The sequence below is a fragment of the Rhyacophila brunnea genome, unplaced genomic scaffold, assembly GCF_057557595.1.
Source record: "Rhyacophila brunnea isolate RB1 unplaced genomic scaffold, BYU_Rbru_1.0 scaffold_1, whole genome shotgun sequence".
Lineage (NCBI taxonomy): Eukaryota > Metazoa > Arthropoda > Insecta > Trichoptera > Rhyacophilidae > Rhyacophila > Rhyacophila brunnea.
The window spans coordinates 65,102,593-65,117,897 of record NW_028232751.1 but is presented as its reverse complement, the minus strand read 5'-3'; the positions used below and the strand labels follow the sequence as shown (position 1 = coordinate 65,117,897).

The following is a 15,305-nucleotide window of genomic DNA, read 5'->3' as shown; positions in this document are numbered from 1 at the left end:
AGACAAGCAACAATCTCAATAATGATGTTGAAGACCATATAAGAAGTTTTTAAAGAATTGAGTCTCACTATTGCCATGCAAGAACCGCACGGGAATACATGGACTATTAAATATCACTTTGATGTATAATAATTTATATAAAGAAAAATGTTTGAACGGCGGCCAGCAGTGTTAATCAACCGATTTACAGTCGTATATTTAATACGAAATTAAATATTTCATTCTTCAAACCGAAAAAGGATCTTTGTTCATTCTGTGTAACATATGAAAAGAACAGTATTGATGATGATAAATTAAAAAGGAAGGAAGAGTACCAAACACATGTAAGAAAAATGTCCAACTTGCTCAGAAAAAGATAGCTCTTGAAAGGAACGATATCGATAAGTTAAATAAAATAATAAAAAGCTTTAAATGACTTAAGACAAATGTAAATGGCAGCAGGTAAAAGCAATCCAGGTTAATAAGGAAGAACCTTGTATGATTAAGTACCTACGAAACATCATACTCAGAAGAAGAATCTGCGTGTCAATTCCAGGTAATAAAGTGAAGGACCTTCTCTCCTTATGTAAAAGTAGGGCTCTTCCTGAGAAACATCACAATTTTTTTCAAGCCTTAAAAAGTTGTAGCCAGATAGTCGCAGATGAAAATGATGACGGTGTTTTAATTTAGTTTTCACAGTCAATTGTATTCCTAAATATTACTTTCAATAAAGATTTTTTGTAAAAAACCAATTTGTTTTACCATACAGCGTAGGAATACCTCGTAAAAGACTGTAACATTGTGGAAAAGGTGATTTACTTTATACCTACTATCTTATTCTACTAGTAATTGGTCATTTGGAGAGTATTATTTAACTACCACATTTATCATACATAATCTAAAATGTACTGAGATAATTTGACCTATATGTAACTGAGAAATAATCTTGAGATTTAATGTAACAGTAGCGACATGTGTATTTTTAGAATTTTTTTATTAATATTTGCAGTCCGCTGAGTCTCTTTCATTGACGTTATGATGCTTAAACTTCTCATCTCATTAGACATAACTAAAATTCATTGAGGCGTCTTATCATCAAATACAGCAATGTCATATTTTTACCCAGGAAACCTTCTGGGTATGTGATTAGTCCGCCAAAATGCAATATAGAGGTCCCCAGCATAGGGCCGACGACCGGGGTCGTGTCAGTACTTATTTTGTAAAACAAAAACAATAATAAATAATGTAGTTTTAGTTTTAGTATTATGCATGCAAAAAATGTTGGCAATTTAATAAAAATGTCTTATTTATTAATTTATAGGTATAATTTCTGAAAAAAGTATTTTAAAATGATATATTTTATTTTATTAATGCATACAATATTTTAAAATACTTTTTTTAAGAAATCATACGATTAAAAAAGATATCAAACATTCCCCTCATACATAGAAATTTAAAGATCTAAAACTTTGAATTCACTACTTGTTTCACTGTAACAATGCTGCATTTATTTTGTTTAGTTGTATAGTTTAATTTTGTTTACGACATATTATTATATAGATTAGTAATTATTTTCGCAATTATAAAGTTTGACAATGTCTATTTTTTTATGGCACCAATGATTTTTCTATAGTTTATAAAATATTAATAAAATTGTAAATTTAATATAGTATAACTAACAGCCAGAGTCTTGTAAGTAACATTGTAACATTTCAAAATTCAATTAATACAATGTACTGGTGTAGGAAGGTGGATTGTTGAATATCGAATGGCTTGTATTGTATCTGAAATCCTTAATTTTCGATCTAATTAGAGGACAGCCCTTACGGACCTGTTGAGGGGGCTGCTTTCATTTGTTTATTGTTTTTGAGATAGCTTGTAGCTTCCACTAATATTATTAGCACTTCTTTATATTAACTTATAGTTTATTTTTAACTTATATCTTATGTAACTTTTCCAATAAATTTTTTGGATTTTGTCGAAAATGCTCTCTATAATATACCTACTTATAATTATTCAGTCTTTCGCCATCACAAAAGTAATAATTAACAGTATCAAGAACATAAATAAAACCATGTTTTGTTGTAATTAGTGAAATTATATTGTAAAGTACCTACCCACTGATTATGCCACAATTTTTTTTAATGTAAAGAATAGAGCACTGTTTAATTGATTCATCCTGACAGGTTTCAAAATTTAAAAAAATACTGTTGTACAAATTGCGAGGATCAAACTGAGAGAATTTTAGGCGACAATCTGTAACCCCCTTTGTCTGTATTTGGAAAAGATAATGAAAATGAACATTGAATGTTTCCATCTATAAGGTACCGAGGTACTTATTTAGGAAGCAAGTAATTAATATTGTTTGTTTGGCTTAAGATAAAGCCAATATTATTTTTCAATTGTAATATTGAAAACATCTAGTAAATAGATAATAAATGTTAATAAAAATGTCTATACGAAAGTTTCAACTTTATTTGAAACTTTGTCAATTTAATTGTTTTTTTTCTGTAAATATTTTTCATAATTTTATGTAGACAATGGTGGGCCAGCGAGCTCTTCCGGCTATAGTGAGGCTAGAGTTATGCTGATGTAAATTAATTTTAATTTAAGCATTAAAATAAGAGACATCTCAGCAAACGACGCAAATATATTTCACTGATTCTGATATATGTTATTAATTACTTTCAATTGAAAACTAGAACTTTCACAAAAAAAAAAACGAAACATAATTATAACTCATTTCCAGTTGAAACATACTTTTTTAAAGCTTGTCTTTTTCATTTATAATTAATACGTTCATATCGGTTTTGTTGTAAACGCATATAAGCTTTATTTCTCTGCTGAGTGAAGCACTCTGATTTTTGCAATACATTATTACTAATTTATAAGTAGGTATATCTCATGGAAAGTATGGCAACATTTCAGCATTTGTTTTTCTAAGAGGTCTTTTTATTATTGAAATTGTATTGTCTTCCTATAACAATAAATTAGTGCCATTAATTGAACTTAGTTACTCGAATCTAAATCCATACTAAATTAAGAAACAGATAATTTTTTTCTCCAATTCAAATGCCTAACTGTAACAACATGATAATTTCATATTTTTCTCAAAGACTTCTTGGATAAATACTGCAGAACATTACATGTCTTATGCTAAACTTAAAAGAATTTTGATTTTACATTTATATCTTTCACCTCATTGCCGTACGTAATTGGCACAAAATATACCTTTTCAATATAATTATACTTACGCATTTTTTTTATCCTCACCCAATCCAAAACTGTAGTTCTAATTAAATCATTCTTGAATAAAGAATAAATTTAGGATCTTGGCTGCTTCCCGTTACCTTTTCCTCTCCCCTCTCTGAACGCAAGGTTCGTCCACTACCTGAGCCTCAAGGATGCTGTATCTATTTCCACATAGTCCAACCACTACAGCTCAGGTCAACCGATACACCCTTTTTCTTTTTGATTCGTAAGCATAAGAAGAAGAGCTCGCACTCACTATAACAGCCAGCTACCGCAACACGTCGCAACTGCTAGTGGATGGATATAATCACACGGAGTCCTCGTGGTGTGTATATCATCTGGGTATGAAGAGAAATGAAACAGGTTAAAGCTGTGGAACTAATAAGGTGAGGTATGTTATGGTCAGGGAGGATTAATATTCGTTAAAAAACATCTATTGCAGCGGCTAGCCATCGTAGTGGGCACAAGCTCTAAATATGTAGATAACTATCAGTGAATTGATTACAGTATTGCAAGTAACATGAGACATTTTCATAAATATGAGCCTCATTGGGAGAGTGCATTAGACTGTAGATCAAAAGATCAGTAGTTCGAGCCTGGCAACTGTTTCACTTTTTCATTACACATCAAGTTGGATTTAGCGTATCGGTGTTTTTGCTGTTAATAATAAAATGCCTAATTCTTGTCAAATTTGGGATCACAGAGATTATCAATATAATTTTTTATCGTGAATATTTTACAAAAATTATCTCGTAATAAATTATACTAATGGTTTGATAAATGCGTTTCAAAATTAATAAACGTAAAAAATCTTAACACCACTGCACAGTTATGTACCGAAATATGACTAAACCCAAAACTAGTAGCGTACAGGCAGAAAATAATTTACTTCCCATCACTTCAGTTTTTTCCTCTTATCCAGTTGAATTGTCAAATTTAGTTAAAAGGAACTCATCTATAGACATAGATACTCTTCTCCCATAGAATAAATAATTATGTAATGCTGAATTTTTGTTAAATTAATTGATTTATGTAATACTTAAATCTTTGAAAAATTACGTCACAGTTAACTGTTATGATAATGGCAACATTTTTTTGACTGATAATGATGGGCGATGACATTTCTCAAAGCTTTGTGAACTGATGTTCAAACAACCATTTTCCTTCTATAAATTTAAGCGCATTTTATAAAAATTAAAAACATTTATTTAAATGTTTTTTTATTGAAAATATCTGACTTATAATAAGTGTTTATTACCATTATTAATTTTACAAGATATCTATATCAAATTAATCAAACTGATCTGAGAACCAGAAAAACCTTAAAAACTCATATTAGTGATATATGTACAATATAATATTATAGATTGTATGTAGGTATGGGAAATGAGTCACAAGGACTCTGACCGATTGTGATAGTGATTTGTTCAGAGAGATTAGGTCAATTGTGTCTTTTGTTTCCGTTATAATATGTATAGTACTAGGGCGTACGGACGGAATCTGACGTCGGTTATGAATCAAAGTAAGTACCGATTATTGGTACCTTGATTCAAACCACAAAAGCCGATAACCAAAATTAATGCAATTTGTTAAGTAAATCAGATGTTTGAATATTTGCCGATTTTGTTGTAATTAGGTAGGACACAGGTGGCTCAATGGTAAGGCGCATTGGCACAAATCTGATGGATGCAGGTTCGATTCCCGTCCGGTGTTATATTTTTTCAATGATTTTTTCTAATAGGTATAGGGGAGGTGTTTTCCAATAATGCCTTGTTATTGTCCCATTTATCTCAAATTTAGCACACTAGTGTGTAGATCACGCAGCCTTTCATCACACTGAGAATGAAGAAGTGACGTAAGACCTGGTTCGGCTACATGCTATAGATCAGGGGTGGGCACACTTTTATATTCTAGGATCGACTAGTTGATAAAATTATTTATGGCGATCGACTGATATCGCTTGTAATTATAACATGCGAGAACAAAAAAAACCCATTTTTTTATAATTCAAATATGTATTTTGAAAACAGATATTGTATACATATAAAAAATAACGACGTAATATAAAATAATTACATCAATAATCATACCACATCAAATTGCATCACACAGCCATGTATTTTAAAATGTAAATATCCGTCGAGGAAAACAGCGCTGCAGGCGACTTTTTTTACTATTCGAGCAAATTTGTGGTTTGTGTTTTTCTCACTTAAATGGTCGACCCGCTACGCAGGGCCCTCCTCAGGGCTCTAGAGCCCTGCCAGACTCCCCTTGCGGGAGCCATGCCTGCTGGTGTACGATGCAATGATAGCTGATACAAGTGGGTATTGTTTCCTAATTTTTACATAAAGTAATAAACCCAACATGATTCCCAACCATTGCAGGAGCTCCATCAGTCGTTACCGATACTAGTTTATAAATATATCTTCTCTTTTGGATCGTTCCATCATTGGTAAAACTGTTAATAATTCTTCTGAAGGAGACATGTCTTTAAAAACCAATCGAATTAAAATACATAGGTACCTTGTTCTGCAATATCCGTGAAATCTACTGATTCGACAAATTGCAATGATAGGAATTTACATTTATTTTATTAATGTTTTCCTGTAGAATTTCTTCCAAGTTAAAGCTCATTACTTGTGTTCTTCGCATGACTGTATTTCTTGATAATGATATGTAAGAGAAGAGATACGAACCAGCGAATTTTAAGAGCTGGAACGTCGAGTAGTTTTGACAGGTTTGAACAAGAAATAGTTAAATAATATATTATTATGTCCGCGATCGACCAAAAATAACTTCGCAATCGACGCACTGGCCATCCCTGCTATAGATGTTTCGAGAGAATTTCAGCCTAGCCTGCTTGTCCCTCAAGCCAACCGGATTCTGGTGTCCTGAAAGGCCGCTATACAGAGGGTAAATGAGCTAAGGGATACTGGCATCACCTGGGAAGATGCAAGAACGCTGGTGGGCGATATGGATTCTTGAAGGCGCAGTGTGATATCCATATGCTCTAATTAAGGAGCTGATATGGTCAAAAGAAGAAATAAAGAATCGTGAGCATTTGAATTGAATCACCTTAATTAAGAATATCTAAAAATGCACTTCTTACCATCACTGACGATAAGTTGGTTGCAGACGAAGCAGAGGTTTCCGAAGAGCATGTGGTCATGCGTCTCGCAGTACGCCAAACATTTCTTGTCATAGTGGCAATGGTCATGGATGGGCTTCTCGCACTTGGCGCAAACAAAGTGCTGCAATCAGATCAAACCGAAGATGTTCAAGTAAAACTCCCTTTTATGTGGATAAAATCTTCAGATTCGAAAATAAACCTATACAAATGGTAACATTACCTTGGCTAATAATTACAATCTGCAAGTCATTATGAAGGACAGATTTTATTGTAGCAAACTTAAAAAATCAGATTATGGCAGGTTTACTTTCTGATTGTTAATGTACAGTATTTTGTCCCATTTGGAGACCTCGGTTCATTTAAAGAGTATTTTTCTGAATCCATAGACGTATTTAACTCAAAACTGCCTACATCTGCTTATCAGCAGAGATTTTGCCTGACCACCGCATAGAATCACAAATAACAGTATGTACACAGATAGGTAATCATAGCAAGACATCAACAGCAGACCGCCATTTTCGTTTCTATTTACGTGTACAGTGGTGAAGAGTGGAGGTAGACAGTGGAGTTCTGACAAATATAGTGTACACTAAACTTTGTCAGTCGTACTTCTTTGTTTTCATTGAACTAAGTATACAAATTGCAGATGGTGTTGGATAGTTTATAAAATTCAATTAAGCACTGCCTAACCAAACCATAATAGATGAAATATCTAAAATCATGAATGCCACTGACATATACACGTATTCAGTGCTGCCTGATTTATGTTCATGGTATAATTATTATATATTGGTCTAAAAAAGTTGTCTATTGTTATGACAGACTATAAGTAAGCATGCGAGATAAAACAAGAAAATAAATGCAAAGTTGTAAGAGTCACACCTCAACATGCCAATGCTTTCCGAGAGCGGCGACCACTCTCTCCTCGATGGGTCTCTTGCAAGCTCCACAAATGGGAATGCTCATCTTATCATGGCAGCGGAGGCAGTACAGCTCATTCTGATCGGGAAAAAAATATATCATTATAATTATTGGCCGTTTGCAGCAATGCCGACATCTGATAAAACACACAAGAAGCAAAGAGTACAATAATATACTAACACCAAAGAAACAATAGATGCATGACTTGTCGATAAAGTAGTAAACAGCAAAACCCACTTATCAGTGACAGCTTACCAATTTATTTCGCTCACTAGTCATACTGTCGTGAATAGACCTATTCCAAATGCTCTTTTTTATTCCTTTACACCAGTGCTCTGCAACCGGTGTGCCGCAAGACGATGCTAAGTGTGCTGCCAAGCATTGGTTCAAAAAAAAAAAAATACAAATAATTTTGTATATTGTACAACGCCGAAATTTTATAGAAGCGCTTATGCTATTTTCTGGATTTTGGTTAATAAAGCATATCCTCGTATTTCTGACAAGGCTACTGAACTAAGGCTAAAAACTTTTACGTTCATTGAAACAAGCTCAGGTATCATATTAATTAGTTATTTTATTGATAATACAATATATGGGAATATGTACATTTGGTTCTTCGTCGTGTGTTATGTAGGTATATATTTTTTTAAATTATTTATCAAATAAGTATGTAACATAATTTTGGTGCATGTCCCTCACAAGGTGGAGGGCTATAGCCTGGGCGCCCAAACTCAGGGGGGCGGGGTGGCAGGTTAAGCAGATAATTGAGATAAACACAAATTACAAATTTACTCTAATATAAAAAAAGTCACCTGCGGCGCTGATTTCCTTCACTGGCATTTATATTTTAACACATACGATTTTGGGATACAATTTATTATTATTTTGTCAATACTCGACAAATGATCATTGTTAACCCGACAACTAACCATAATTCAAGCAGATGTATTGATGAATACAAAAAATCGCTAAACATAGAATCGATACGATTAATTTTACCTCGAACACCATTTGAAAAACGTTATTTTAAAGTATCACACTGTATGTGTTTAACCTTAGCGATAGGTAGGGGGGGTGCCGAAGATTCTGGGCTGGGTCCATGTTTTGGGGTATAAATTGTTTTACATGTGGTGTGCCGCGGAATTCTGGGAAGACCTTTAGTGTGCCGTGGGTGAGAAAAGCTTGCGGAGCACTGCTTTACACTATAAATTGTATCAGTGCAAAAATAAATATAATTTCTTCAGTGTTTTTATTAAAACATTAAGGGCCGTATGTATGAGATTGCCAAATTCTTTATAAGCTATTTAACCGATTTTCCATCGAATAGCTAATAACACTCTTTGTGACGTAAGCACTCTGACGTCACGCGAGATTCAAAATGGCTGCCAACGACTGCTTCATCTGTCACTTTAATAATGGATTCCATTCGGCAAGCACGCATGTTAACAGCTATGCAGCAGACATTTGTTGCTGCAAGTGTTCGGAGTCTCGTTAATTTTGTAGATTTAGTAGAGGAAAGAAATAGACGATCGCGACTGCCAAAAAGATACATACGGGACATGGAGGACCCGTACTCCAGATACGGGGCAATCGAATTTAGGCAAAAGTTCCGTTTCACAAAGGACGTCGTGAGAAACGCGATATTCCCGATGGTGAAAAATGACTTGCAAAAAGTCACACTAACGGGCTTACCCATTGCGCCAGAGGTTCAACTTCTTCTCACCTTGAGATATTACGCCACTGGAAGCATTCAGGTAAGCCACATTGGGGAATAATATGACATACCTTGGTACCTAGCTATATTATTTATTTATGAAAGAGTTAAGTTTGAGGGAAGTATCACAAACATGTAATAGAGTTAAAATGATATAATACGATTTTATGTAAAAGGTTGATTGGGCTCATTGGTTACATGTAAGTTGTACGTATGCAGTTCTTCCTTAAACATTTCACCATGGAATACATTTGTACGTATCTGACAAGTGCGGCGATAGTTTGCAAATAGTACTGTTCCAATTAGATTAACCCTAACCTAACCTAGTAAACACATCTCCACATGTTGTAGCATACGTAATATACTCCACGGTTTGATTAAATGTTACACGAACTCATGTTTCATGTATTGCGGTGCACGAATAAGTGTCCTGCGGTGAACTGCATACGTACAAATTTCCGGATACGGGGATCAGTAATTATTAGATCTTTTGTTTTTGATAAAAACACATGTATTGACGCTTTCAATTTTGGTACCTACCTACGTTTTCAGTAAACGATGTGTTTTTATCTACCATCATCACTAATTCAAAATAAAAATCTTCTTTTCAGTCTGTATACGGGGACATCGGGAGGGTTCACCAGTCCACAATTTCCAGGACAATACAGCGAGTGTCGGCATCTCTGGCTCAGCAGTACAAGAAATTTATTAAATTTGATGTATCTGCTGAAAATTGCCAGAGATTCCAGTCGATGGGGAATTTTCCTGGAGTTGTGGGCTGCATTGATTGCACGCACATTAAAATTAAGAACCCTGGCGGTGCAACCGGAGAAGTGTTTCGGAACCGGAAAAGATTTTTCTCCCTCAACGTTCAGGTAGTCTTACTATTTACTAAATACTATAAAAATGATATCTACTCAATTCAAACTAACCACAGAATACCCCAGACGTGATACTGTATTGCAATGTGGTATATCGTTTAAAAATTACGTAGGTACTGTCCGACAAGAAGATCTAGGCAATAACCGGAAGTCGCTGGTGCGGCTTAAAGCCTCAATTACATTGAGCTTCTTTACGAGCTGTTTATTGGCGAATTTAAAAGCGAGCGAATCAGCTACTGCGATTTGATGATTACACACAAAACTTTCCATTCGCTGAGAAGCCACGAGCCAGTGACTATTTTGACAGAACGTAGTTCGTGTTTTTACCGGGAGGTTGCTACTGCGCAGACGCAGTAGCCCACACGCCGGCGTGCAGCATGTAAAGTTGATCGGCTTCCAACTTTTCTCGGTAGAGTGTTTACAACCTGCTTGTTCGATGATTACACTGGGCGACTTTACAGGCAGATTGTAAATTCGCCAATAAACAGCTAGTAAAGAAACTCAATGTAATTGAGGCTTAACGTAGGAGGAGCTTGTTATTTAGCACGTAGCCAAGATCTTGTTGGACAGTAATGTGACAAACGAGACCTTAATACAAAATTAATTTCAAATAATGATTTTAAAATGCAATATGTGAGCGGCTATTCAAAGCATACTGTCTCGATTACCCGATCAAAATTATTAAACTGACCATGTTTTTTTTAGATTGTCGGCGGTCCTAGGCTAGAGATTTTTGACATAGTTGTTCGCTGGCCAGGCAGCTACCACGACAGCTACATATTTGGCAATAGTAGGGTGAAGCAACGGTTTGAAGAAGGGTTTTTATCCGGTGCCCTTCTTGGCGACGCAGGTTACCCATGCTTACCATATTTGTTCACTCCGCTGGCAAACCCTGTTTCGCGTCCAGAAAGAAGGTACAACAGAGCACAGATTACAACCAGAAATTCTGTTGAACGGCTCTTCGGTGTTTGGAAGATACGGTTTGCGTGTTTGTCCAGGGGCATCACTACGAAAAAGTCAACTACAATCAACATAATAATTGCTTGTGCCATTCTGCACAATATAGATCCGGAATTTTTAACAGATCAAGATATTGTGCCCGAGGAGCCCAGCTTACCGCATGGAGGAAGGGAATTGCCAGAGGGAATTGCTGCTCGTAGAGCATTAATCGCTCGCCATTTTAGATAAGTTTTAGTTTAAGTATTTGTGTATTTAAAACTGTTCTTGTTGTAATTGAATATTTACTGTCAACTGTATTGTGTTTTTCATTAACGTATGCCAATGTAAATGAATACTTCTTACCGCTAATTGTGTATCTTTTAAACGTTTTATGCCAATGTACATATTTCTTACCACCAAACATGTTTTTTATAAAATTGTGCTTGTAATTGAATATTTACCGTCAACTATATTGTGTTTATCATTAACGTATGCCAATCTAAATGAATACTTCTTACCGCCAATTATTGTGTATCTTTTAAACGTTTTATGCCAATGGAAATATTTCTTAGCACCAAATATGTTTTTTATAAAATTCTGCTTGTAATTGAATATTTACAGCGGTGTATAAAATTTGTCTTTTAGTTTTTTTTATATAAATATATAATATAAAAAATGAAACATTGTGTTATAATTGCTAAATAATAATTTTATTGTCCCATGGTCCCAAAACACATTTTGCACATTTGATTTATTTAATAATCTTTAAAAAGGAGATGGAAAAAATAATGAAACAATAAAATAATAATTCAAATGAAAATAAAATTAAAAACTTAAATTAAGTAAGATTGTTTGAGATATGAGTATTATAACTTATATAAAAATAGAATTTTGATATATGAGTTTGTCAATATCTCAGTACATAACTACAAATAAATACCACATATGAGTTCGACACCTCATCAAATTGGCTATATAATAAGTTAAAAAAAAACCAATATCGTAAAATTTGAAGTTATGAGGTTTCATATCTTAACGACTATTGAAATTTAACAAGTTTTTTGAATTAGCATACCTTCGTATTTAATTTACAATTTCACAAACAATATTTCAATTAAGAAGAAATAAAAATCGATATCATGGCATTGGTGTCCTCGGTGGAGCGCCTGTCTGCAGAAGCTGTGGAGGTAGTTCCGGTGCAGCGTCTGGAAAGAATTACATGCCTGTCTCTGCAGAAGCCGTGGAGGTAGTTCCGGTAGAGCGCCTGGAAAGAATTACATGTTTCTTTATTGTGTGTTTCATCAAGAGTATGGGCTAATGGGTTGTTGGACAAATTGCTGAGAACGAGTCTGTGGAAGCTCATATAGGTACGAAGCAGAAAGTGATTATTTAATTTATAATACTAAACAACAATAAAAAGAGCATTCATACAAATAATGAAATTCCTTAACATAGAAATAACCGTAATACTTAGAATTAAAATTAAAGCTGTACATCACAGTTATGCAATTTATAAATCGGCAGTGCAGTCGTCACCTTGCATTTATTGCATGGAGCTCTGCTTACTGACCCCGCAGGTCTGCATCGCCAATCTGCATCTGAAATAATGTAATATTCGTATTATTTATAAGCGAAGGATGGCCCATAGTTGTTGGATCTAGGTATGTTTTGAATTCTTTGTAAAAGTACAAAATAATAATGAAACCAGTGGTATTACTTAATTAGGGACGGCCTAAAGCATGACACCGACCTCACGTGACCGGCTTAATAAAACATTCCACGTATCTCTTTGATTAGCTGACAGCGTTTGTATTCCAGATAAAGTCCTATCCTAGTGTATCGAATCTGATAAACACTAGGCGTAGAAAGTATGCACTCATTGTGTCAAACGGAAATGAACAAAAGCATAGGTTATCGGTTAATCATTATAATTAACTAACCGTAATGAATAGTTTGTACACGGCATTATACACTATGCAATCTCCATGTTAATTTTAATATGGATTAAAATTTGAATAAAATTTCATTACCCGTTGCGCATGCTCCTCTTCCTCACGCCGCAGCTTCCGTTCGCGGTCCTCGTCCTCACGCTGCAGCTTCCGCACGCGGTCCTCGTCCTCTTGCCGCAGCTTCCGCTCGCGGTCCTCATTCGCATGCCGCACCGTCCGTTCATGGTTCTCGTTCGTAAGGTGCAGCATCTGTTCATGCTGCACGTTCAAGAAGTCCCTCTGATATGAAATAATATTATGTCATTATTTGTGAACAATTCATACATAACGTACCCTCATAATGTCTTTTATTCAAAGAGAGGCATCCCGTGCGCCGCTTTTAAAGCAGAAAACTTTTTTATAATATATTTATTAATAATTAATATGTGACGGCTTGTGCAATAATTACTTTTAAAATATAATTACTATGCTACGTACTTGGTTCTATATTTCATTTTTCAATGCTAACGATTTAAAAATAAAAGGAGACAAGACATTTTTGAAGACAATATGCCTGAAGTTATGTTTAAAGCAAGTTTGGAAGGATTGAGTAAGCTTATAAATTAATATGGATTGAAATTTTAATTAAGATTCATTACCACTAAGGCGTTCTGTTCGTCTAAATACTGCAGAGCTCGTGAGTTTTGTTCCCGGACGAATTGCTCTGTTAGGGTCGAAATGTTATCCTGAAACAATGACATATTTCTGATTACATTTTGTGCATTCTACTGCCAACCATTATGTACTCATTTACATTAATTATTTTATTGCTCAATGAAAACTGTTTATAAACTAAAGTAAATATATACATAGATCATACCATCAAATCATGGCCTGCCCGCCTTTCCTGGGTACGAATAACTGACTGCCGAATTTGAGTACTTCCCCGCTGCGCTCGCAGTCGAGGATACAATCGACGAGCAGATGTTGATGCCAATGGAGCAGCAGTCGGAGGTGTTTGCATGTTAATAATTGATGGTGAATGGCGTTCTGTCAATGAGTGCTGTATGGAATTGTAAATTGATGATTGACGTTGTGAGGAATATGCGTGCGGAGATGCCGGTTGAGATGTGTCAGAGGTGTGAAGTGGTTGTAAACTTTCCATTTGGGAGCCATGCGGAAGCTCGTTAACTGTGTGCGGTGAATGTATTTGGAGTGGTGACTGTCTATGTGTGTCTGTTTGAAGTGTGTGAACTTGTGATGTGACTGTGAGTGGTGTGGAATCTAATGTTTGCAAATGCGCCCCATCAGAATCTGCGTTATTACACCACTCTACTCGCAAATGATCCACTACTGACGAAAACGCAGCGGGGTTGTTGGCTGATCTTGAAGCCAAGGGTGGACCACCGCCAGTTCTCATCATGCTGGCTCGTTCTGCCGTATCAGCCTTCCTTTGGAGGGCTCTCATACTATTCCAGCATGATTTCAGCATTGTGACAGTTCGCTAGAATAAATATGTGTTCATTGATTTACTATATGGTTCTAAAATAGACAATCTAATGAATAAAGCAGTTTATAATCAATCGTTATTCATGGAGATTCAATTATCACACTCTGGCAACCACAACAAAATAAATTTACCGTGACATAACCTTCTATTAATATATAGCCCAATCTAGAGTATATAATATAACCAGTATAATATAATTACTTACCGTGGTTCCTTGGCTTCGGCTGTTAAAATCTGCAGTAATTCGCACCCATGCAGCTCGCTTGCGTCCGTTTGAAATCCCATCCGTCACTCGCGAATTTATAATTGTCATTTCAGCCGACACGCAATTGGTTAACAAATCCCTTTCGTCATCGGTATAATTAACTGCGCGTTGCCGAGATGCCATTGATGCATTCATTATTAAATCAGATAACTTTAAGAGATGAATCAGAAAGCGAGCGAAAAAGCACAGTTTGAATCGAAGCGTCAAGCGTCACCGGCAAAAACTGTATGTATTGCCATATGGAAATTTTTACTCGTAATACTGCATCATTTCGTACAGTATAATTAAAATGAATGTGATAAAATAACTGATAAATTATTTAAAGTTCATAATAATTATTCATTTATAATTATTAAATTTATATGGTACCGTTCGCACACTTTCAGACACATTTACAATTTAAAAATTTTGAATTATTTATCGGGGAATGAAATTTTATAAGATTGCCATGAGTGTCAAATTCGTGACGTCACTTAACAGCTAATTACGTTTTGTACTCATGCGTACAAACGTGCAGTATATAGCCTATAAGGTTTTTGGGAATCTCATGCATACGACAGTAAATCTTCCGAAATTATTTTGTGAATAAATTTAAACTAACAACTTTAAATCTTTACTTTCAAAAGCTTGCATATAATAAATCCTCAAAAGCAACCTTCAACAAAGCTCAGTAGAAATGGTATGGAGCCACTGTTTTCATATATTTAAATTGTATCACTAAATTGATCAAATTGGTTCTAAACAAATTTAAGACATACATATTATAGCAATCTGTTTTGAAACTGT

The 15,305-nt window shown here is 34.9% G+C and overlaps 2 protein-coding genes across 5 annotated transcripts in view; both read right to left on the bottom strand.

Annotated features, from left to right (window-relative positions):
• Positions 1–15,305, bottom strand: part of LOC147080122 (LIM and senescent cell antigen-like-containing domain protein 2) — a 40,127-nt gene that overhangs the window by 16,392 nt on the left and 8,430 nt on the right. Inside the window, exons 3-5 of one of the 4 annotated variants that reach the window (XR_015070814.1) lie at positions 7,244–7,360; positions 6,341–6,482; positions 3,234–3,569 (exon numbers count right to left, since the gene is read on the bottom strand). Coding sequence is in view for 3 of the 4 variants with exons in the window: in XM_085948307.1 (XP_085804433.1) it covers positions 3,487–3,569; positions 6,341–6,482; positions 7,244–7,360 (342 nt within the window). In the remaining variant the exon portion in view is untranslated. Of the gene's footprint in view, positions 1–2,489; positions 3,570–6,340; positions 6,483–7,243; positions 7,361–15,305 lie in introns of those variants that run through there. The other 3 variants (XM_085948318.1, XM_085948307.1, XM_085948299.1) reach the window with 3 other exon arrangements.
• Positions 11,507–14,798, bottom strand: LOC147080123 (uncharacterized). The gene is made up of 6 exons (XM_085948201.1): positions 14,460–14,798; positions 13,625–14,248; positions 13,404–13,490; positions 12,847–13,044; positions 12,353–12,414; positions 11,507–12,080 (listed from the first exon to the last, which is right to left on the bottom strand). The coding sequence occupies exons 1-5, from the start codon at positions 14,652–14,654 to the stop codon at positions 12,379–12,381; spliced, it is 1,140 nt and encodes a 379-aa protein (XP_085804327.1). The 5' UTR covers positions 14,655–14,798; the 3' UTR covers positions 11,507–12,080; positions 12,353–12,378.